The 25,341-nt window shown below is 39.6% G+C and overlaps 1 protein-coding gene across 1 annotated transcript in view; it reads right to left on the reverse strand.

Annotated features, from left to right (window-relative positions):
- Positions 1-4,976: 4,976 nt before the first annotated feature.
- The window catches only part of RALBP1 (ralA binding protein 1), a 37,395-nt gene continuing 17,030 nt past the window's right edge, over positions 4,977-25,341 (reverse strand). The window contains exons 4-10 of the mRNA XM_080685941.1: positions 22,805-23,154; positions 21,211-21,372; positions 17,555-17,686; positions 13,338-13,445; positions 8,455-8,576; positions 8,080-8,203; positions 4,977-6,845 (exon numbers count right to left, since the gene is read on the reverse strand). Coding sequence (XP_080542067.1) covers positions 6,579-6,845; positions 8,080-8,203; positions 8,455-8,576; positions 13,338-13,445; positions 17,555-17,686; positions 21,211-21,372; positions 22,805-23,154 — 1,265 coding nt within the window. The 3' untranslated portion in view covers positions 4,977-6,578. The remainder of the gene's footprint in view (positions 6,846-8,079; positions 8,204-8,454; positions 8,577-13,337; positions 13,446-17,554; positions 17,687-21,210; positions 21,373-22,804; positions 23,155-25,341) is intronic.

Consider the following 25,341-nt stretch of genomic DNA (forward strand, 5'->3'; position numbering starts at 1 on the left):
GCTTGAAACACCAGGCATGTGTGGTAGTGTATTTGGGGGGCGTTGGGGAGCAATGCTGCGCACATGCATCTCAGGGCAGGCAGGAACTGCGAGAAGGGGGTGGCAAGGCTTTAAACTGATCAATGTTTAGGAAAGAGCACTGTGTCTCAGGGTCCAGGACACATTATCTTTCCTGTGTATGGTAACATTTCTGTAAATTCCAGGAGACAGAGAAGCAGTGAACGAAAGGGAGGAAAAGAAGGACTCGACTCAACCAAGCAAATGGCCTCTTTAAGATGAATAATCCTCTCACTCAAACCAGAGGAAAAGAAGTTGAGCCTGGAAATAATCGTAAGCAAGACTCTGGTTTCCGTTGTACTTTTGAATTTCTGCTGGAAGCCTTTATAAACTCATGCTGGATGTAGAACATCTAGTAGGGCCACCGGGAGGAGTTGGCCACAAGAGAGAGGCACCAGTGGGAGGAAGGCTGGCTGGGCTCATTGCACCCAAATGCACCTTGCACTAGAGCCCATGGATGGACACAGTGGGGGACCCACATGGAGAGTGGCCAGGCCCCATGATAGGGCCTACAAGTTCATATAGTATTTCCTTCCCACTAGAAAACCAGGTGGCATTTTAGGGGAGAGTGGGGAAGGAGACCCAACTTTCAAACCGTCCATCAAAAATTCCAAACAGTAGTTTTGTGATCCCTTGAGTAGGAATATTTTGACCTTACAAAACTTCCAACAGCCCAGCCAGAGAGGCTCAGTGGGTTGTGTCGTCCGTGTACCAAAAAGTTGACTACTCACATTCGTCAGTGCACATACCTGGGTTTCAGGTTCGAGCCTCAGTCGTGGCATATACAGAAAGCAACCAATCAATGTTTTTCACATCGATACCCCTCTTCCCTCCCCTTTTTTTCCTCCTTCCCTCCCTTCCTCTCTCTAAGCATGTCCTCAGGTGACGATTAAAAAAAAAAATTCAACAGTAACATGTTTTTGATGAAGGAATTTTCTGAACTCCATTAAGCCAATTTTCATTTTTAATCATCACCCGAGGATACAGATTTTAGAGGGAGGGAGGGAGAGGGAGAGAAACATTGATTGCCTCCCGTATGCAACCCTACAGGGGATCAATTGGACCCGCAACCTGGGTAAGTGCCCCAACGACACTCCAACCGAGCATGACTGGTCAGGGCCCATTAAGCCAATTTAATTCCTGAGTCCATTTTCTATAGAGAATTAAACTATTTTTAGTTTTATCTCACAGAAATAATTTTCCTTAGGAATTCTTTTCCTTGAAAACTTGACAAATATTCCATTCAGTTATTAGATTTTATCCTGTGACATTTTACAGTACTATTGTATTTATTTCTTTTTTAGGTCAAGTTTTGTTTATTTAAATTAGGCAAGATTTGTTATTTGGAGCCTTTACTCGGTAATTTTAGCATAAGACTCTTTCATACTGATTAGGTATCTTTTTGTTGTTTTTTGATTGGGGTAAAGTTGGTTAATAACATTGTTTTAGGTGTGGAACGTTATGCCATCTGACTACTCTATTGTGTGCTCACCATCCCAAGTTAAGTCTCTTTCCATCACTATTTGATCCTGTTTAACCTCATCCTCCTCCCTCCACCCCTCTGCCATTCTGTTGAATCTATGAGTTTTTGTTCATTTGTTGCTTTTTTTTTAATATCCCACAAGTGAAATCCTACAACTGTCCTTTTCTGACTTATTTTCACTTAGCATGATACTCTGAAGATCCATCCATGTTGTCCCAATTGGCAATATTTTACCTTTTTTTATGGCTGAGTAGTATTCCATTGTATACATGGTGCCACATCTTTATTCAATCATCCGTCAGACACAGATTGTTTGCATGTCTTGGCTATTGTGAATATTGCTGCAATGAACATAGGGGTACATACATCTCTATAAATAAGTGTTTTCATTTTTGGGGGGTAGATAACCAGGAATAGGGATTACTGGGTCATAAAGTAGTGTATTGAATATGTATGTATGTGTATATACATATATATATACTTTTTAAAAATATTTTTAAAATTGATTTTTAGAGAGGGAGAAACATCCATGTGAGAGTGAAACATTGCTTAGCTGCCTCCTGCACACCCCCTACCAGGGATCTAGCCCACAACCCGGACAATCCAGACAAGTGCCCTGACCAGGAATCAAATTGACAAACTTTCCATTCACTGGATGATGCCCAACCAACTGAGCCATACTGCCAGGGTGGTAGCTTACATTTTTAATTTTTGAGGAAGCTCCATACTGTTTTCTATAGTGACTGCACCAATTTACATTCCTACCAGCAGTGTATGAAGATTCCCTTTTCCTTATATCCTCTCCAGTACTTATTGTTGGTCTTATTGGTAATAGCCATTCTAACAGATATGAGGAAATATGTTATTGTGATTTTTATTTGTATTTCTCTTTTGAGTAATGATGAGCTTCCTTCCATGTCCTAGGGAAAATGTCTAATTCAAATCCTCTGCCCATTTTTTAATTGGACACTCCAACCGAGCACAGTTGGTTTGTTGTTATGTATTTAGGGTATTAGCCCCATATTGGAGGTATGTTAGTTTGATGTAGTCCTATTCATTTATTTTTGCTTTTACTTCCCTTGCCTTTGGAGTTCACAAAAACCCCTCGGGTTTAGTGCCTATGGTTTCTTCTGTGTTTTGTTTCAGGTCTTATGTTCAAGTCTTTAATCCATTTTGAATTAATTTTTGTGTATAGTACTAGCATCTAATTTTCTTTTGCATGTGACTTTCTAGTTTTCCCAACACCATTTATTGAAGAAACTTTCCTTTTTCCATTGTATGTTTTTGGCTCCTTTGTTGAAAACTAGTTGGCATATACTAGTATGTGTGATTTAGGCTTCTGGGCAATTCTGTTCTTATTGATACCTTTTCTGCCAAAACCGTACTGTTTTTATTACTGTAGCTTTGTAAAATAGTTTGAAGCCAGGGAGTGTGATACCTCTAGCTTTGCTTTTTTTCCTTCAGTGTTGCTTTGGTTATTCAGGGCTATTTGAGATTCCATAGAAATTTGAAGATTTTTTTTTCTATTTCTGTGAAAAATGCCATATTGATTGGGATTGCATTAAATTTGTATAGTTTTTTATGTAATAAGACCATTTCAACAATACCAACCTATGAACACAGAACATCTTTACATTTCCTTGTGTCAATTTCTCTCAACATCATCTTGTAGGTTGTTTTTTTGTTTTTTTTTTAAATATATTTTATTGATTTTTTTTACAGAGAGGAAGAGAGAGGGATAGAGAGTTAGAAACATCGATGAGAGAGAAACATCGATCAGCTGCCTCCTGCACACCCCCTACTGGGGATGTGCCCGCAACCAAGGTACATGCCCTTGGCCGGAATCGAACCTGGGACCTTTCAGTCCGCAGGCCGACGCTCTATCCACTGAGCCAAACCAGTTAGGGCCATCTTGTAGTTTTTTTTGTTTTTGTTTTTTTTTAATATATTTTATTGATTTTTTACAGAGAGGAAGGGAGAGGGATAGAGTTAGAAACATCGATGAGAGAGAGACATCGATCAGCTGCCTCCTGCACACCTCCTACTGGGGATGTGCCCGCAACCAAGGTACATGCCCTTGACCGGAATCGAACCTGGGACCCTTCAGTCCGCAGGCCGACGCTCTATCCACTGAGCCAGACCGGTTTTAGCCATCTTGTAGTTTTCAAGATACAGGTAGGTCTCGCCTTCACTTCCCTTAAGTTTATTCTAGGTATTCTATCATTTTTGATGTAATTCTAAATGGGATTTTCATTTTTCTTTCTGATGTTTCATTGGTAGTATATAGGAACACTTCTGGTTTTTGTACATTGATTTTGTATCCTATGACTTTGCTGTTTATTGTTTTTAAGTCTTTGGTGTAGGGTTTTCTGTATGTAGAATCATGTAATCTGCAAATAGTGAGTTTTCTTCATTTCCAGTTTGGATGGCTTTTCTTTCTTTTGCCTGATTGTTGTGGCTAAGACAGTGCCTTGTTCCTCTGATCAGCTGTGTTTACTGTTAGTGATACCAATAGCTGTTACTAATTGGATACAAAACATCTATTGGGCAGTGTTTTGAGATAGGAATCTCGAAGAACTGCTTGCATTTTTCTCATGGAATGAGTCAAGCTGTCATGCAGCCTTGGGGAAAGTCATGCTTCAACCCCCCCATGGCTCTGTTATCAGGTACTTCAGTGTTAGTCTGAGAAAGTACAAGTTTGGGCACTAAAATTTGAGGAAAGAAGTGTAGGGAACATTTCCTAGGCAGACCTGAAGGGAGGAAGAGCAGAAATGGAGGGGAGAGGCTTCTTACAGGGACTCAATTGGCTTACTCCTCTGTTTCCCAGAGGCCACAGCAACTGCCATTTAACTACTAATGATGCCAGAGTACGGGCTGACCCCTCCCAGTAGCCCGGTGCCAGTCCACGAGGAAGTTCTCAGGGGCTCAGGCAGAATGAGAATGGAACAGTGTAGTGTGTGTGTGCATGTGTCACATTGTAGGGCTGCCACCTAACTTACCTTCCATGGTCATTCTGAGATTTTTCTGTGTGTTTTGTTTTGTTTTGTTTTGGCTTTTAAACATCTACAGTAAAATGTTGGTCATTTAGAATGGTGCCTCTCAAAGAATGTGCATCTCACTCTCCTGGGAGCTGTGATGGCAGCACCAGCTGCTGAGCCCAACGCCTAGCAACATCCAGCAAGGGCCAGCCAGGTACAAGGTCATACATGGGACGAGTGCAGCTGCCCGCTTCAGCTGCCCGACTGTTCCGTTTGGTTATCTGTATTAGAGAGCTGCTTCCATTTGTGACCAAGTAACTGGCTGAGGAACACCATGTGAGTGAGAACATTTTTTTTCACTCTAGGACCTTAAATATCAAACCAACTCCTTGACAGCCATAAGCTACTCAATTATTTCAAAGAAAAAATGTATACAAAAAATGAAAAGCATTTTTTTTCTCAAATGGCTGTTGAATTTATTTGCTTGATCAATAATGGTCCTGGCAAAAATTAGTTAATCAACACTGAGACAACTGTAATGAAATACTAAACTTTAAAAATCCATGATACCTTGATAGAAATTAGAGTTTACACAAACAAAAAGAAACCTCCAATATTGCCAGCAAATATAAAATGAATGTCATATGACCAACAGGACAGCAAGAAGGCTTTTATACATTTATATTTGACACCTGATCATATTTTCAGTCACCATAGTATCTTCTCTCCAGGTTTAAAAAAATAGTATGCTGATTTCTATAACAAAGCTTTCTTTTCGTACAAAAATCAAATAATGGCCAACAAGTCACAACAGTGCAATAGGTAGAAGATTAAAAACTGCATCAAACAGGTGCTGAAAATAAATACTAACTAGGAGGAGGAGAGGACGAGCCTCCTGGGGGTTTGTTTCCATCACCTTGGCTGTGGGTCTTCACAGCCATGAGCTGACCTCCCTCTTGGGTGCCATTGATCTGGGCGGAACAAAGCATGACTGAACAAAGGTGCCTGAGAGCCCCCTCAGGTCACCAGTGAAGTGGCAAAAGCAAGAAAACGGAGTTGGGGACCACAGCTATCATTAAAAGGAAAAGTTGTTTTTTCTATTGCTCAGTCTTGTCAATTGGGAGTCCATCGGCAGTTCACTGAAACATATGGATTATTGAGAACTTTTGTTTAACAGCATATATGGCTTATTCAGGCAGAGACATTTACATTCTAGCCCAAGCAAGCAATCGAAGTCATTCTGTTTGTAATGGAAGGTCAGTAACATAGATTTCTGGTTTGAGAAACAGATCCTTTGTGTGGATTCCTTAGGTCAAGGTGGCTACCTCAGACCAACCCAGCGAAGAGCATTGCTCATCAATAGCAATGAGGACCTCGAGGAGCCAGGCTGCTCCGGGGCTGGCAGGCAGCTGCACAAGCAGCTCTGCCTGCCACCAGCCAGGCCATCCTGGTGACTCAGGCGCAAGGACTGTGTTTTAGGACTGTCAAAAGAGAGGATGACAAGAGTGAGTAAAGGTAACCCCAGTAAGAGCCATTCTGGCCAATCAGGAATTATGGCAGCTCCCCATGATATAATCTGCACCAAAAAGGTATAAAAGGCACAAGCAAGAGTGACTAGGTAAGCAGTGACCCTGGAGGGTGAGACTGGGGCGAGCCACAAGGCAGGAACAGTATTACCTTGTTTGGTTCCTCCCCTTAAACGAGAGAAAGAGATCCTGATTCTGCCGTAATAAAAAAGCAAAGATGATTTTTGGTTTAAAAAGAAGCCACTCAAGGGTTAAAATAGTTATTTTAAGTTAACAAAGAAAATTAATCTTCAAATAAGCTATCTGGAAAACTCATCTGTCCCCTATAAGCCTACAGCGCGACCACTGTGTTCTCCTCCCATAACCTGAGCCTGACGCAGAGAAGTTCGTGTGTGTGTGTAAGAAGGAAGAGTCTCTGGGAAGAAAAGGTATCTTTACAGAATGTACAGCAGAGAGTTGTCCAGTCTGACTCTCGGGATTACAGTAAGATGCACAGGTCTGGTTAGGTCTGGAGATTCCACGACCTCAGGATGCTCAGATGGGCGTCTCCTTCCTGTCTCTGCTTGGGGACGGCTTGGCCTGCTCCTTGCCTGCCTTTGGCTGCTCTTTAGTTGCTTTTGTCTCCGGGGCGCTGTCTCTAGGTGGTTGGACAGCACCCCCACGCCTCTCGGGCTCCTCTTCCTCCGGTGCCTGTGGCTCAGACTTGGCTCGTTGCAGCTGGAGCAGGCGGAGCTGCACACGCAGTTCGATGATGGCCTCTCGCTCTTCATGGATTGCTTGATTCAAATGATTGTTCTTTATCTTGAGGAACGACAGAAAAGAACCATTCTCTCAAAATGACAATGATTCCCGAGCAGAGAACAGTTAGATTTGCTATTTTTGTTTTAGTCAATTTAGTTGTGAAGTGAAAGACATGACCATGAATATGCAACTGAGGCCCATAAAAATTCAAGATATAAACTCTATTCCAAAATACAAAAGAGTATCTTAAGACAAATGTACTAATAGAAAATCATTATTTTAATAAGGTTTCTAGTGTTTAAAAAGTCAGACCTGGACGTCTGCTGAATGAACTATATTAACTATCTTGTTCAAACCATGAGTATTATCTTTGTATCCCAAGTGTTATAATCCTAGAATATATTTCCCTACTTAGGATTTTTAATATAATCTGTAAGATGTTAAGAAAACAAAATAAGGTGCCAACTTGAAATCTTTCTAAAGAATGGAAGCTACCTGGTGGCCTAGGTCTCAACCACTGCTCAGCTTCTCCCACCATACCCCTGGCTATATAGCGAACGTCTTGACCTTGAGCCTCACTGGGCAGCCTCTATGAACTGTCCACAGGTTCTGTGGAGGACTTTTATGGGTGGTGGATTTGTAGGAATTCATCTAATTTTCTATGAGGTAGGTAGGTTCTGATGCACCGGAATGAGGGAAACAAAGCTGTATCACTTTCTTACATTTCCTTTCTAAGAAGAGAATAGCCTCTCTGAACCTTTAGATTAAGCATCTAGAGACAATGTTTTATTTGGGGTAAGAAGGGAAATTCTGATCAAGATCATTTACTTTTGTTGTTTTACAGCAGTTGTCTCCCAGTTCCCTAGTGCCGAGTTTACTCTCTCTGGCTGCTTTACAGGTTAAGTTCCAAGAGAAAACTGTCATTCATTTCTCCCAGAGGGAGATTCAGAGGTTTTTCCTTGTTGCGTTAGCATTTCTTTTTCTGTTCACCTTCTCTGTGAACACAGACCAGACTACTCAAAGCTGCTCCAACTGGCACTGTCAGGTGAGGCTTACCCAAGTGGGAGAAGTGTGGTACTCTACAGTCAGGAAAAGTCACCGCACCTCAGGGACAGCCTGGCCAGGCCACACCTGTGCCATCCACTTGGCCAGCAGTCAACGTTCACCTGACTCCTCTCTACTCAGCCTCCCTAGCTGGTTACCAAGGAGAAGAAAAACTCTAAGGGGAAATACATAGTTGCTACAACTTTCTAGAAGTTAGTGTGACTTTTGGTTATTTTCCCAAAAAACTCACTTCTAGCTCTTCATTCTGTCTCTGTAAATCTTCCAAAATGATCTGGAGCTCTTCTTCATCTTCACTCTCACTCTCACTCTCAGAGGAGTACTCCTCCGTCTCACTCCGGCCGTGCTGCTGACGACTAAAGGGTGAGAGATGCAGAAAAACGTGACAGGTAACTGGAGAAAAGTATGCTTGTCTGTTACCTCCCTTCTTTTAGATTTACCAGGTTTTCACAAGTCTACTTAATATAACACCATTTTTAACATTTAATAAATAAGAAACTTAGGATGATTAATTTTGCATGCCTAATTCGTTTATATGAAAGTCTGAGAGCTGAAACCATTATGCTTATATTTAAGTAAACACCTGGGAAATTTCAAAATCCTTTACCTCTGAATTTCGGCAATCTCAGCTCTAAGGCGCTCGATCTCTTCTTTCTCGGAGGCAATCTGTCGGCGGAGAAACTGCTCCATGGCTAGAAGCTCCTCCTGTTCAGTCAGGATCTCATTCTCCTAAAATAATGATCAGGGTGAACACCTTTGAGAATAGGAGTGTAAGGTATGTTACTCTTTTGGGGTCTCCTATGTTGTCTTGAATTCTTTAGCCTGATACACATAACACACTAGTAATGGGAAAGCTTGTTGTACTGCACAACCAAAAAAGATCCTGTTTCTTTATTACCAAGAAAAGGCTCCTTTGAGAAAAGGTAAACTAAGTTACTTGGAAGGAATGACTAGATTTTTCTCAACACATAAAATGCCACTCAGGAGTCCCTGTGGGGCTTACACACTGGGCACAAAGCCAAAGTTCAAGTTTTTGCTTCCCAGTCCTTTCTCAATAAAGGGAGAGTATTTGGGGCCCAAGGTGGCCGGCCTCCAATAGTGTCACTGAGAAGAACCCAGATGTACTGCTGGTGTCAGCATCACCTTAAAGCAGATCCTGTGCAGGAAAGATGTTCACAGAAGAAATCTCACGCAAGCCACCATCCTCCATAAATCACGCCCCCAGAGATAATATTCAAACAGTAAATATTCTGCTTTAACAGAATATGGATTTCTAAAACTGATGGATTCAGCCCTGGCTGGTTTTGCTCAGTGGATAGAGCATCGGCCTGTGGACTGAAGGGTCCCAGTTTCGATTCCAGTCAAGGGCACATGCCTGGGTTGCGGGCTCAGTCCCCAGTAGGCAGCCAATCAATGATTCTCTCTCATCATTGATGTTTCCATCTCTCTCTCCCTCTCCCTTCCTCTCTGAAATCAATAAAAATATGTTAAAAAACAACCTTTGTAAATGAGCTTCTCAATTTATAAGATAACCAATACACTCTTGAATAACCAATGGGTCAGAGAAGAAATCAAAATAGTATCTTGAGACAAATTAAAATGGAAACACAACATACTAAAACTTATCAGATGAATAAAATTATAAATGATACCACAGAAATACAAAGGGTTTTAAGAAACTACTATACTATGAACATTTATACACCAACAAACTGGAGAACCTAGAAGAAATGGGTAAGTTCTTGAAACATAAAATCTACCAAGACTGGGTCATGAAGAAACAGAAAATCTGAACAGACCAATAATAAATAAGAAGGAGATTAAATCCATAATAAAAAATCTCCCAACAAACTAAAAAGACTCAGAAGAAATGGCTTCACAGGTGAATTCTACCAAGCATTCAAAGAAGTAACGTCAATCCCTCTCTTCCAGAAAACTGAAGAGGAGGCAACACTCCCAGATTTATTTTACAAGGTCAACATTACCAAGAGCCAGGCAAGGACACTATAAGAAAAGAAAATTACAGGCCAATATCCCTGATGAACACATGCAAAAATTCTCAACAACATACTAACACCACAAAAGAGCAGATGCCATGATTCAGTGGAATTTATCTCTGGGATACGAGGACAGCTCAACATAATAAATGTGATACTCCACATTACAGAATAAAGAATAAAAATCATATCTCAATCGATGCAATCAAACAGTTGACAAAATTCAACTAGAAGTCCTAGCCAGAATTAGATAAGAAAAAATAAATAAAAGGTAACCAAATTTGGTAAAAATAAGAGCAGGTGATCATGATCTTATATGTAGAAAACCCTACAGCCTGGCTGGTGTGGCTAAGATGGTTGAGGGTCATCCCATGCACCAGGAGGTCGCAGGTTCAATTCACAGGGCATATGCCTGGGTTGTAGGCTCAACCCCATTAGGGGGGCATGCAGGAGGCAGCCGATCAATGATTCTCATCGATGTTTCTATCTCCCTCTCCCTTCCTCTCTCTGAAGTCAATAAAAACTTTTTTTAAAAAGAAAGTTTATAAAAAATAAAGAAAACCCTTAAAGACTCCACCAAATAATTGTTAGAGCTAATAAATAAACAGTAAAGCTGCAGGATACAAAATCAACATTCAAAATCAGTTGCATTTCTATATACTAACAACAAACCATCTGAAAAATACATTAAGAGAACAATTCCATTTACAATAGCATCAAGATACTTGGAATAAATTTATATAACAAGGTGAAAGATCTATACACTGAAAAATATAAAACATTGATAAAAGAATTTGAAGATATAAATGGAAAAATGTCCCATGTTCATGGATCAGAAGAAATAATATATTTTTAAAATATATTTTTATTGATTTCAGAGAGGAAGGGCAAGAGAGAGAGAAACATCAATGATGAAAGAGAATCATTGATTGGCTGCCTCCTGCACGCCCCCTACTGGGGATCAAGCCTACAACCCATGTGCCCTTGACCAAAATCAAACTTGGGACCCTTCAGTCCGTTGGCCGACGCTCCTGAGCCAAACCAGCTAGGGCAGAAGAAATAATATTGTTGAAATGCCCATATTACCCAAAGCAATCAATCTACAGATTCAATGAATCTCTACCAAGTTCCAATGGTGTTTTGCACAGAAATAGAAAAACAATTCTAAAACTCATACAGAAACACAAAAAGCCAAAGCAATTTTAAGCAAAATGAATAAAATTAGAGGCATCACACTACCTGATTTCAAAATATACTACATAGCTATAATAATCAAAGCAGTATGATACTGGCATATAACCAGACATATAGACTAATAGAGAATAGAGAGCCCAGGAATAAATCCACACATTTATGGTCAATTGATCTTTGACTAAGGTGCCAGGAACACCCAATGGGGAAAGAACAATCTTTTCAAGAAATTATATTGGTAAACTGGTTTTCCTCATGCAAAAGAATGAAATCAGACCCTTATCTCACTCCATATAAAAAAAACAAACTCAAAATGGATTAAAGATTTAAATGTAAGACCTGAAACCATAAAACTATTGCAAGAAAATGTAGGAGAGTTCCTTGACATTGGTGTGGACAATTTTTTTAGACAGGACCCCAAAACACAGGCAACAAACAAAAATAGATGGAATTGCATCAAATAAAAGGCTTCTGCGTAGCAAAGCTTTTTTTCCCCAACAGAGTGAAGAGACAACCTATAAATAGAATATATTTGAAAACCATACATGTGATAAGGGTTTAATATTCAAAATACATAAGGAACTCAACTCAATAGAAAGAAAACAACCCAATTAAAAAGTGGGCAAAGGCCCTAACATCTCAAAAGATATACAAATGGCCAACAGATTTATGAAAACATGTTCAATGCCACTCATCATCAGGGAGATGCAAATCAAAACCACAATGAAATATCACCTTACACCGATTAGGACGCAGAAAAAAGGAAACCTTGTACACTGCTGGTGGGAATATAAATTGGTACAGCCATTATGAAAAACAGGTGGTTCCTCAAAAAATAGAACAGTCATTCTCCAGTAATCCCATTTCTGAATATACATCCAAAGGAAATGAAAACAAGATACTGAAGAGATATATGCACTCCCATATTCACTACAGCATTATTCACAAGAATCAAACTACAAAAAAAACCCCAATCAGCAACACATAAATGGATCAAGTGGTGTGTGCACACACATACACAGAGGAATATTAGGCTTTTATTATCTATACTAGAGGCCCAGTACACGAAATTCGTACACGAGTAGGGTCCTTAGGCCTGGCCAGTGATTAGGGCTGATCTGTGGGGCGACCAGTGGGGCAATCGGGGGGCCCCCACTGGCACCCGCCTTGGCCATCCTGGGGCCTGCGGGCTGGGGGCAGCTCCTGCGTTGAGTGTCTGCCCCCTGGTGTTCAGTGCATGTCAAAGCAACCAGTCATTTCACTGGTTGTTCCACCATTGGGTTGATTTGCATATTAGGCTTTTATTATCTAGGATATATAAAACACTAATACGCAAATAGACCAAATGGCCGAACAACAGAACTGGTCGCTATGATGTGCGCTGACCACCAGGGGATGCGCGCAGAATATGGCGGGCTTCAGCAGCAGGCAGCAGAGCGTGGAACATGGTGGGCATTGGCTGCGATGGGATAGTGGAGCAGGTGAGCAGGGGCGCCAGACCAGGGCGGGGCGCTGGTTGCCGTCATTGGGGCGAGCCTCTGGTGGTTACTGAAAATTCTTTGCTCCCGGGCACTGCAGTCCCATCAAGCACTCGCACCTGCTGCCAGTGCTGGCCCTGCTCGCACCCACTGCTGGCACCAGAGCTGCCGCTCGCACCCGCTGATGGCACCTGGCACTGGTCCTGATCGCTAGGCGCCATCAGCGGGTGGGAGCAGTGGCTGCTGGACCCGATCGCCCGAGGGCTTCTCCACCTCCCCCTGCTCCTGAGGGGCGATTGGGGCAGCAGCCACCACTCGCACCCACTGATGGAGCCGGCCCTGCTCACACCCACTGCTGATACCGACCCCAATCACTCCACGCCATCAGCGGGTGCAAGCAGGGCTGACCCTGTCAGCGCATGGGAGTGATGGTGGCGGGAGCGGGGCTGCCGGCAGACGGGACCGGGGGCCGTGGCAGGACGGGCCTGGTGGGGGTGCGGAGGATGGGCCAAGACCTGCCCCTGTGCCCACCGCAGCCTCACAGCCCATAGTTCCTTTCAAGGAGCACGGATTCGTGTACTGGGTCCCTGGTATAGGATAATACTGTGTTGAATATTGAAAATGTACTAAGAGTAAATTTCAGGTACTCTCATCACAAAAGAAAAAGTTAACTATGGGAGGCGATAATATTAATTAACCTGACTGTAATAACCATCTCACTGTGTATACCACCTCATCATTTTGTACACCTTAAATATATACCATTTTTATTTTTTTTTTAAAAAAAAGAAGCTTGCAGAACAGAGAAAAAGAGTTTAACTTACCTGGGCAAGGAGAATATTTATAACTTCTTCATTTTCATTCATTTCTTCTTTGGAAACATCCTCTTTTGAAAGACTGGCTATTTCTTGTGCAATCTTGGTTTCACACTCCTGTCAAGTAAGACAAATGAAAAAAACAACTGATCAGCCTATATGTAACACATATTCAACAAATCACACCATTACCATTCTAGAAGTTTCCTTCTCATTTACTAGAATTGAAAAAAAAAATAACATTAACCATCAGAGGAACCATCTGGATAAATGGACATTTGTTAACAGGAAATGTTAATTGGAAAATAACATGTGGATCTTAACCTGTAGCTACAGTGTGAAAATGTGCAATTCTGGTTAGTGTGCTCACCATTTCCGGAACCCTTTCACACAAATTGTCTTCTGTGGTACTTTTCTTGGTGGGGATTTTAAGCATACAATTCAATTAGTTTTAACAAATGTATACAGCCAAGGAACCACCACCAAAATCATAATATAGAACAGTTCTATCACCACACAAAATACCCTTGGGTTCTTCCACCATCTGTTGTCCCTGGCACCACGGATCTGCTTCCCATTGCTATAGTTTTGCTTTTTCTTAGTTTCATATAAATTGAATCAATCAGTAGTCTGTTTTCTCTGGCTTCTTTCACTTCGCGTAATGTTTTTAACAATTCTATTTTGTTGTTTGTATCAGGAGTTTGCTGAATAATATGCCATGATGTGAATGTACCCCAATTTGTTTATACACTCACCAGGTGATGAACATTTGGGTCCTACTTAGTTTTGACCAATTATAACTAGAGCTGTTATGGACATTTTGTAAAAGCTCTGTGTGGGTGGGTATATACTTTCTTAAATAACTAGAAGTGGCATTGGGTTATATGACAACCATATGTTTAACTATAAGAAACTGCCAAACTGCTTTCCAAAATTACTATTTTGTACTATCAAGAGCAATATGAGTATCAGTCGCTCCATATTCTTGTCAACACTTGGTTTTTTTTAATGTTAGCCATTCTGGTTGTTGTGTAGTGTTATCTCATTGTGGTTTTAATTTGTATTTCCTTAATAACTAATGATGTTGAACATCTTTACACATGCTTATTTGCCATCTGTATATCATCTTTGGTGAACTGCCTGTTCAAATTTTTACCTATTTAAAATTGAATTGTTAATGTAATAAATGTACCACTCTGGTGAGGGATACTGATAATGGCAGAGGCTATGCATGTGTGTTGGGGAGGGGATATATGCAAACTCTCTATACCTTCCTCACATTTTGCTGTAAACCTAAAACTACTCTAGAAAAATAAAATCTAAAAAAAAAAAAAAAAAAAAAAAAAGAACGGTTTTGTCTTCCTATTAAGTTGTAAGAGGGTTTTTTTTTTTTATTTTATTTTTTTTAATATATTTTATTGATATTTTAGAGAGAGGAAGGGAGAGGGATAGAGAGCTAGAAACATCGATGAGAGAGAAACATCGATCAGCTGCCTCCTGCACACCTCCCACTGGGGATGTGCCCGCAACCAAGGTACATGCCCTTGACCGGAATCGAACCTGGGACCCTTCAGTCCGCAGGCCGACGCTCCATCCACTGAGCCAAACCGGTTCCGGCTGTAAGAGGGTTTTTTTAAAATAGATTTTAGTTCAAGTCCTCTATCAGATATGTGTTTTTTGCAAATATTTTGACACAGCTTCTGGCTTGTATATTCAGTTTCTTAACAGTGTCTTTTGAAGAGCACATTTTAAAATTTTGGTGAAATGCAATTTATCAAATTTTTCTTTTAGAGTCCTATTTAACAAATCACTACCTAATCAAGTCAGTAAGATCTGTGTTTTCTCCTAGAAGTTTTCTTTAGATCTTAGTGTATGATTCATTTTTAATGAAAGGTTCTTCTTTTGCATATAAAAATCCAATTGTTTCAGCACCATTTGTTGAAGAGAAAATTTTTCTCCCACTGAATTGTCGTCTTTGTAGAAAATTAATTGCCCTTATATGTGTGGGTCCATTTATGACATTCTATTCTATATGTCTATCCTTGACTACTGTAGCAAGTCTTAAAATCAGGCAGTGTGAATCCTCTAATGTTTTTGTTTAGGCTACTCTAGGTCATTTGTATTTCCATATACATCTTAGAAGAACTTGTTAATTTCTACAAAACCCACCTGTTTAGATTTTTATTGAATCCACAGATCAATTTGAGAAAACCTAACATCTTAACAATATTGAGATATACTGCTCTGTTATTTAGATCTTTTTTTTAGGTTCGATATCTAAAAGTCCACTGCTAATATACAGAAATACAATAGGCTGTTATATATCTGATCTTATATCCTACAACCTTGCTAAATTCACTTATTAGTTTTTGGAGGTTTTTATTGATTGATTGATTTTTGAGAGGAAGGGTGAGGAGAGAGAGAGAAACACTGATTTGTTGTTCCGCTTACTTATGCATTCTTTGGTTGAATCCCACTCCCCAGGGGATCGGGCCTAAGCTGCAGTCGGACATCCTCAGCGCTGCGAGGAGGCGGGAGAGGCTCCTGCCACCGCCCCTGTGCTCGCAGCCATCAACCCGGCTTGTGGCTCAGCAGAGCTCCCCCTGTGGGAGCACACTGACATCCAGGGGGCAGCTCCTGCAATGAGCATATGCCCCCTGGTAGTCAGTGTGCATCATAGCGACTGGCCATTCCCAGGTCATTCTGTTAGGGTCAATTTGCATATTACCCTTTTATTATATAGGATTATTTACTTTTATCTTTAAGTCATTTATTCCTTAAAGTTGAAAAACACTTGATAGACTGAGTATTTTGTGAATTAATGAGCAGGCATGGAAAGTTAGCATCAAGAAAAACTGATAATGGTAATCCATTCCTTTCTGTTATTGACTCTGTTTTATATCATGATTCCTTTAACCAAGAAATATGTAGAAGCAAGAGAAATAAAAGCCAAACCTACATTAGTTCTATTCTAAGTCAGAGGCCCTTCATTTAAAGACATGGGCAATGCTACCTCGTTAACAATTACAACCATGAGGCCTGGCTAGTCGTCTGAAACCCAATTCCAGGTTGAATCATGAGGGGAATAACAACAATAATAAAAATAGGCATAGGAAGCAAAATAATAAGATAATCTGGTAAACAGGAGAAAAGAAGGAAGAAAAATACTAGTACACAGAGGGCTTCGGCTAGTCCTGGAGTTCACGTGTAAAAATAAAGTGACCCCCCGATAATTCAAGTACCCACTTGGCACCATACATAGTCATTACAATATTACTGACTATGTTCCCTATATATACTTTACATCCCCATGACGACTATGTAACTGCCAATTTGTACTTCTTAATTCCTTCACCTTTTTCACTCAGTCCCCCAATCTCCTCCCTTCTGGCAACCATCAGTTTGTTCTCTACATCTATAAGTCTATTTGTTTTGTTTGTTCATTTATTTTGTTCTTTAGATTCCACATGTAAGTGAAATTATTGAGTGTTTCTTTTATGACAAAGTTATCCTCCAAATAAATGTAAATCTCTAGCCTCAAAACAACAAAAGTCCTTGGGTTGTCTTTTGTCTTTTAGGACAACCACAATGGCAACCCACCAGCAATCATGCTCTCCCAGTCTGATAAACACTAACTAGTGTTCCTTGGCAGTGTTATTTGGATCCTGCCATTCAATTGGCATGTAGGTTGTAAGAGGGTCCAGAAATTTGGAGTCAGCCTTGGTGTGGCTGGGAAACTCAGTCCCAGAGCAAGCAACATACACTAAACTACAGGGGAGATCAAAAGTCTGACTCATGCACCCACACTTATCAGGAGTCACATGCCACTCTTCCTATTCCTACGTAAAGGAAATCCCTCCTGATCTTTAGTACCTCCATGCATTTCCAAAGATCTGACTCAAATGCCCCAGTGAAAGTATCACTCTCCAACTGCTTCTCATGCTTAGGAAGCTCCTTTTACAGGTACAACCAACCAGGAAATGACAAAACATCTCTTGGTCAAATAATTTGTTCAAATGAAACATTTCTCTGATACCAACCTGAAGAATCAGTAATTTAGAACTGGGAACTTCTGAACAAATAAGTTTCCCATCAGGACCTTCGCTTCAAATAATGTGTATATATTGTATTTTTAAAAGAAATAAAAGAGTATATGAAAGATCCTAGTACATTCTTTTTATATTTTATTATAAACACAATGTACCAAAAATAATAAATTTACTCACTTGTCTTTTAGCTTCTCTCAGTTTTCTTTTGAGGGCTGTCAAAATTCTTTGTACTTCCCATAATCTTTCTTCTTTAGATAAATCCTTTATCCCACCCTGCAGATCTCGATGTAAACAATTCAAAAGAAACTCCTAGAAAACAATAAATTACACACTTCTGATCATTCACATCCTATCACCTTAAAATAAATCCATGCAATTTCTAAAGATGTAGAATCAACTGTTTTTCTTTTCTCTTTAATTCTCACCTGAGGGGATGTTTATTGATCTGAGAGAGGAACGGAAAAACAGAGAAACATCAATGTAAGAGAGAAACATTGTTGGGTTGCTTCCTGTGGGCACCTTGACTGGGCGGGGGGGGGGGGGGGGCAAAGGGGGGGTCCTGGAATGGCATGGGGGGCCAACCCACAACGTAGGTGTGTGCCCTGACTGGGAATTGAACCTGCAACCTTTTTGGTGTACAGGACGATGCTACCGGGCTAGGGTTCCACTATTTTTTAATCATCATTAAAAGAATGAAGTAGCAGCACAAATTATTTTTTAAGGATATGACTAAAAAATCATGCTTGAGAGAAACCAAGATGGTGACATAGGTAAACACCTGAACTTGCCGCCTTGCACAACCACTTCAAAACTACAACTAAAAGACAAAACAGACATCATCCAGAACCACAGGAAGGCTGGCTAAGTGGAAATTCTACAACTAGAAGGGAAGAGAAAAGCACACTGAGACTCAGAGGAGCTGCGGAAGTAAAGTCCAGAGGTACGGCAACTGAGTACGTGGCTGGCTTTTTCAATCCGCAGGGAGACACAAGCTCTCGAATGCTCTGAACCCCAGTTCCAGGCGAGACTCTGGGGACCCAGACTCATACGGGGAGGAGAAACTGGAATGTCTGGCAGCGGGCGGAACTCGAGGGCAGTTTTCTCTCAGAGGTGCTTGCAGCAATTACCAAGGGACACTGAGACCCGGGGCCTCTAGGGCAGGGCTGATGGGAAGCCATTGCTGTTTGCTCCGCCCTGAGACTCTGCCCCATCCAAGCTGTGCGCAGAGGCTTTTGCATATGAATGGCCTGACCCTTTGAAAACTAAACTTACCTAACAAACTGCAGCTGAGTCAGAAAGACCCAGAACATCCAAAAGAAGGCCCAAGGCCCCACAGCAGCTTGCATTGCTTCACAGCTGGGCCTCTTCTGGACACCTCCAAAACCCAACCAAAGAAGAGGAATCTGCAGATCTCTCCGTAGCTCCTGCTGGGTGGCCACAGGCAGAGGCTAAATTAGCACCTCCTTGGAGATCCAAGAGCCAGTGTACCCAGGGGTCAGAGTGGGACTATCCAGATTACAACTCCTCAGATCCATAAGGGACACACTCAGGAAGCAGACTCAGTGAGCACCAAAGCCCCACTGAAGCAAGTCTTGACCCATAAGGGTGTTTCCAGCACAAAAGTTCTCCCATCGTAGACACAACTGATCCTCACAGCCAACTGGCCTGGAAGTCAATTCCTCCCAGTGATACCAACAACAATCAATGCTTAACTACAACAAGACTGTGCACACAGCCCACAAAGGGGTGTACCAAGAGTGTCCACGTCAGGTAACTGGGGAGGCTGAGCCACTGGGCCCTATAGGACACTTGGCACACAAAGCCACTCTATCAACTCAGGGAAGCAGCCAAAATGCAGAGACAAAGAAACAGGTCAGAAATGAAAGAAATGGAGGAAAGCAAATGACTGGATATAGAGTTCAAAACCACAGTTATAAGGTTTTTCAAGAATTTTCTAGAAAAGGCCGATAAATTTAGTGAGACCCTCAAGGATATGAAAAAGGACCAACTAGAAATTAAGCATACATTGACTGAAATAAAAAATAATAGACAGAGATCCAACAGCAGACTAGAGGATTGCAAGAATCAAGTCAAAGATATGAAATACAAAGAAGCAAAAAACACCCAACCGGAAAAGCAAAAAAAGAATCCAAACATATGAAGATAGTGTAAGGAACCTCTGGGACAACTTCAAGCGTACCGACATCCGAATTATGGGGGTGCCAGAAGAAGAGAGAGAGCAAGATACTGAAAACATATTTGAAGAAATAATGACAGAAAACTTCCCCCACCTGGTGAAAGAAATAGACTTACAAGTCCAAGCGCACAGAACCCCAAACAAAAGGAATCCAAAGAGGACCACACCAAGACACATCATAATTAAAATGCCAAGAGCAAGAAACAAAGAGAGAATCTTAAAAGCAGCAAGAGAAAAACTGTTAGTTACCTACAAGGGAGCACCCATACGATTGTCAGCTGATTTCTCAACAGAAACTATGCAGGCCAGAAGGGAGTGGCAATATTCTAAGTGATGAATAGCAAGAACCTACAACCAAGATTACTCTACCCAGCAAAGCTATCATTCAGAACTAAAGGTCAGATAAAGAGCTTCACAGATAAGAAAAAGCTAAAGGAGTTCATCAACACCAAACCAGTATTATATGAAATGCTGAAATGTATTCTTTAAGAAGAGGAGGAAGAAAAAGGTAAAGATAAAAATTATGAACAATAAATACATATCTATCAACAAGTGAATCTAAAAATCAAGTGAGTAAAAAATCTGATGAACAGAATAAACTGGTGAATATAATAGAATCAGGGGCATAGAAAGAGAGTGGACTGACAATCCTCAAGGGGAAAGGGGTGTGAGGGGTGCGGGAGAGACTGGACAAAAATCATACACCTATGGATGAGGACCGGGGGTGGAGGGGGGATAAGGGCGTGGGGTGGGAACCGGGTAGAGGGGAGCTATGGGGGGCAAAAAGAGGAACAACAGTAATAATATGAACAATAAAGATTAAAAAAAAGTCATGCTTATTTGTGTTGCCTAGTCATTGGGTTCTCATTATTTACATTAGCTCAACAGTAGTTCATTTACATCCCTTCCCCCAACACATCATCAACTACTGAAAAATGAGGGAGCTCAGAGCCGATAGAATAGAAGAAGCAGGGATTTGATAATGTGTATGCAAATAAAAGATGTAATAATAATAAAATATAAGTTTCTTATTTAGTCCTGAGTTTCTTACTCAGCTTGCCAAGCACACACACATAACCAAATGGCACTGTTTTCTTCTATCCAAGTAGCAAGTGGGAAAGCACAGGATATGGGGTCAAGTCCTGGTTCTATAGCTTAGTGACCATGTGACAGAGTAAGTTATTTATAATGTCAGTATTCTTATATGTAGTATAAGGTCAATAATAGCAATCTTGTCTAGATAAGCTAACCTTTTTAGACTGCTTAAAACATTCCCAGAACCATGCTGAGCATCTTTAATGCATTATTTCATTTATTGTAACCTTCACATCAAATTATGAGACGCCCCATTTTAAAATGAGATAACTGAAGCTTAAAGAGGTTAAACGATTTTCCTAAAATCTGTCAGTTAATTAGAAGCAGAGCAAGAATTTAAAGCCAGGTTTTTCATTTCAAAACCTGTATTCTCTCAATGATATTGACTTATCTCCATAACATGTGCCTAACATAGCTTCAGGCATACTTTAAAAAGTACCTATGAACAACAGTTTATCTTCCTCATCATCATCATGTCTCCAAAAGGGTCAGAGCAAAGGTAGGCTCTTTCAGGGCTAAAGCACAGGCTGAGCTCACATACCTGTCTTCTGATCTCCTCCTTGATGCTCTCCTGGGTCTCTGGCAGTGTGGGCATAGTGGCCATGTTAGACCAGCGAAGAGGTTTTGTCACTTGCTTTAGTATCACATTTCCAAAGAGCTCTTGCACATGTGTGAAAAACACATACAGGACACGATTGCTAATCTAAGGGGAAAAAAGTAAAGAAAAAGATTTGCAAGAAAACTATTAACATTGTTTTGTTTCATTTAATTTGTATCTATTGCATGTGCATCCTTTAATCCTGGACATGAGAATGAAAATTCTCCTCGATAGTGACTAGACATGCTTTGCTAATTAACGAACAATTTAAAGAAGAGAATGGAAAAAATATAACTTGAGTCTATACTTAAGCACCATAAGGAACTGAAAAGAAAAGAATACAGAAGCTGATAACCAATTTATTTCTTTTTAGCATTATAATATTAACTGATTTTTTAAAAATCTTACCTTCTTTCTTATAAGTTATTTTGAGACCTTTTAACACACACATCTGGATCTATTGAAGAATATGAGGAAAGTAAGAGCACTTGCAGTTGTAAAGCTGGACTGAGAGTTTGAGACCTCCAGAAACAATGTCATCTGGGCACATTTGCATAGCTAGTGTTTAAATATGATGTTTCTTATGCTAGATCAGGACATGAAGTTGGCTGAAAAGCTAGTAAGAATTACCTTCTACCTAAAACTTACTCCTACAGCACACTTGAATCTTCTATGATACTATCATCCTTATTATAGTAATACTAAATAACAATGTAATATTTACCAAATTCTGAAATCCTAAGAATGATAACATTGAAATTTGAGAAACGTTTTGCTTCCAAAGTATAACCAATGAGCAATAAAAGAATCTATAGTAAAAGAAAATACACTTACACAAGTGTACTTAGACAATGACTAATAATAATACAGTATATTGGCCCAAAAGGCTTAAAATAAAAAGTATAAACATCATCTCATTTTTTGTCATTTGTATTTGACCTGAGTAAAATATCAATAACTCTAATTAAAGGAAAACACATCCTCCTATGCCAGCACCAAGTGAGCAGCAATAAATGAAGGCCAAGTATTTTTGTTATAAAGAGATACCAATTAACACACTACCCAGTTCCCTGAAATCTTCTCAGATTAAGATTCTATAAAATGCTTCTCTAGGACCTATCTTTATGAATGGAACCCTCAGCTTAAATCCCTAACCAAGCAAATGCTAGGTCCCTTTGTGCATGAGTCTGATATGTGTGTGTGATATATTGAAGCAATAATGCTATTTGCAGAAATAGTTGAAATTCTATGGATGAACTCTGTAATTGCAGGTACCATAGGTTCCTCTTCTTCTAATGACAGACCACTATCATCAGGAACTGGTTTATAAATCCACACCAAAGACTACAATATTCATATTATACAGCTACAAGCGAATGGGAAAATACATTCATCATCCTCTGTGTTGACATTGTCCATATTGTGAAAAGAAAAAATAATAATATTCAGGCTAAACCATTATCTACTTTTGCTGGTTAACTGCTTGTATGCAACTCAGCAGTGAAAATGTTCCCCCCACCCCCCATGGCACATGTACCTGAACAGTTGGGCTGAGCACTATAGAAATGTTCTGTATATTCATTTTTGTTTCCAGTTCTTTCGCGATAACATGGTCCATGTGCACGATCAGCCAGGAAATCAGAAGAAAGTTACATTCTGGCAGTTCTTTCAGTAAGCGTTGGAATTCCTGCACTTTCTCACTCTCTGTGCTCCTCCCACAAGCCTCTTCAAAGCGAGGCATAAGCTCTTTGGTAAGCAGATTTTCCGGAAGGTCTCGCAAATACTGCTTCAGCAAACTGGCTACAGTGTTAGGCTCATACTCTTCCAGATTTGGAGACTCCTCTCTGTCATAGGCTGCTTTCAGCTCATCCACCTTTGATTTAATTCCTTAAAACATTCAAATTCAGAGAAAAAGAGAATATCGAGAAGAAGAAAAATCAAACAGCTTTATTTACCCTTGTGCCCACCCCTTGGGGGGACATATGAGAAAAGCCAATCTGAAAATGACAAATCTCTAATTATGAAGTGTTTATCTGTACAAGGTTCACACAATTCCTCCGTAAACAAGAGAATAGGAAAAACTATAATTGGAGGGTGAATTTTACCAAAAGTTAAATGATAATAGAAACTCAATATTCAGAAACAGAGTCATAGCAATCAGGGACATTTTAAACAAATATGCCAAGCAACTCAGGAAAATATTATTTTGAAAGTTAAAGATAGGTCGGTAAAAATTCAGGCAAAAACTAAACTACAATCTAAGCATAAAGTCTTGCTCTACATGGGCAGCCAACTGCTTTTTCTAACTAGTCACAAGACTGACAACATAAAATGACAACTCGGTATATAAAAGCATGTTCCAATTTTTATAAGTAAAATGCAAACAGTGAGTTCACTATCAAAACAAACTCTTTGAAAATTCTTCTCCAATAATCCCCACCTAATTTTTATTTTTGTTTTAATTCTTTACATATTTTCTTAATCTGGGACAGAGCTGGAACAAAAAAGGTAAAATTTGGGTTTCTAAAATTTGGGTTTTGCTTTTCTTACTAGACTGAAAGAAACACTGACACACAAAACAAATGTTTTCAAACATTACATAAGTTTTTTAAGTCTTAAATCCAATCTGTATTTAAGTAACATGTAACAGTGACTGCTCATAAGAGTACAAAGTAGCTTTCCGTTGTTTTTTTAATACTTAAAACTTTAGGCTAATTATTAGAAACAAGAACAACTTAAGGCTGAACAACTGTAATGGCAAATTCGAATACTAAAGTGTTATCTAATCTAAACAGCATTTTAACTTATAGCACTGACATCTGGGCTTTGGCATTCCTTATTTTATGTGAAAACCTTTTAATGGCATTATAATAAATGTGTACCTTACCTAGCACTGACAAAATAAAACCAGTAACTCCACAGAGGAAAGTATTATGAATCTCATTTTTGTATAATCTTTATTTTGAGGCAGGAAAGTTAGAAAATAATCCCTATTTTCTTAAATGTTTTCCTTTTAAAAACTGGACACTTCAAATAAAGTATTCCAGGTAGAGAAAGAGCACATAGAAAATGATATTAATGTATTTTAAATTTTAAAACTGGAACTTATATATGAATAAGTGAGAATCAAAAATCTCCAGCAGAAAACAATATTCTTATTAGCATTAAAACAAAAAGAAGTCACAGCCTTAAACTGTAGTACAGTGTGCTGAATGCAGCATACTACCAGAGCTTAAAAAGGTAAATAACAAATTGATCAGAGCAGGAGCTCAACCTCCAGAAGTCCATGGGGATGGCTCAATTTGAATGCTTTGATATACAAATGAAGGGTTCTGCAACTCTGTCTCCCCAAAAGAACACAAACATCAAAAATAGGTCAAAGACAAAAGACAAAAGACAAAATAGTTTTTTGAACAAAGCTATAGAAACTCTTCAGAGAAACTTTCACCAAAACCAAATTTTTTTCATGCCTACCAAAACCATGTGAGAGAAGCAGCTTATTTTAATACTATTTAATTCTTTAAAAATCAATTCATCATAAATTCTTAAAAGTCAAAATTTTAAATTTACTTAAATACTTTTTATGTTGCTAAGGAGTTATAAATAAGTTGTATTCAATTTTTAATTTTTTTTCTATAAATTAGTACTCTTAAATGGTATGTTACCTATGAGATTGTGTAAAGGGTTTCCCCAATTTAAAAAAATGCCTGCCCTTTTTCAACAAAACTTAAATATCAAATCTACCTTCTAGAAATGTGTATGAACCAATTAAATGGGAAAACTAAGTCTAATTTCTTTATATATTCTAAATGAGTATTACTAACTCATTCCAGGCTGCTGCTAGCTATGATCAACTCGTGTGTGTAAATCCTCCTAATGAAAAGGAGTATCATAAAAAAAATCAAACTGCCAAAATACGTAACACACACACACACACACACACACACACACACACACAGGGAGGGATTTTTTTTCAAATGGAAGAATCAAGGAAATGAATGTCTTAGGACTCATGTCACAATTTTCCTCACAAGTTAATATTTGTCCTTCCTTTGAAAAATGGATACAATACAC

The sequence above is a fragment of the Plecotus auritus genome, assembly GCF_963455305.1.
Source record: "Plecotus auritus genome assembly, chromosome: 8".
NCBI lineage: Eukaryota > Metazoa > Chordata > Mammalia > Chiroptera > Vespertilionidae > Plecotus > Plecotus auritus.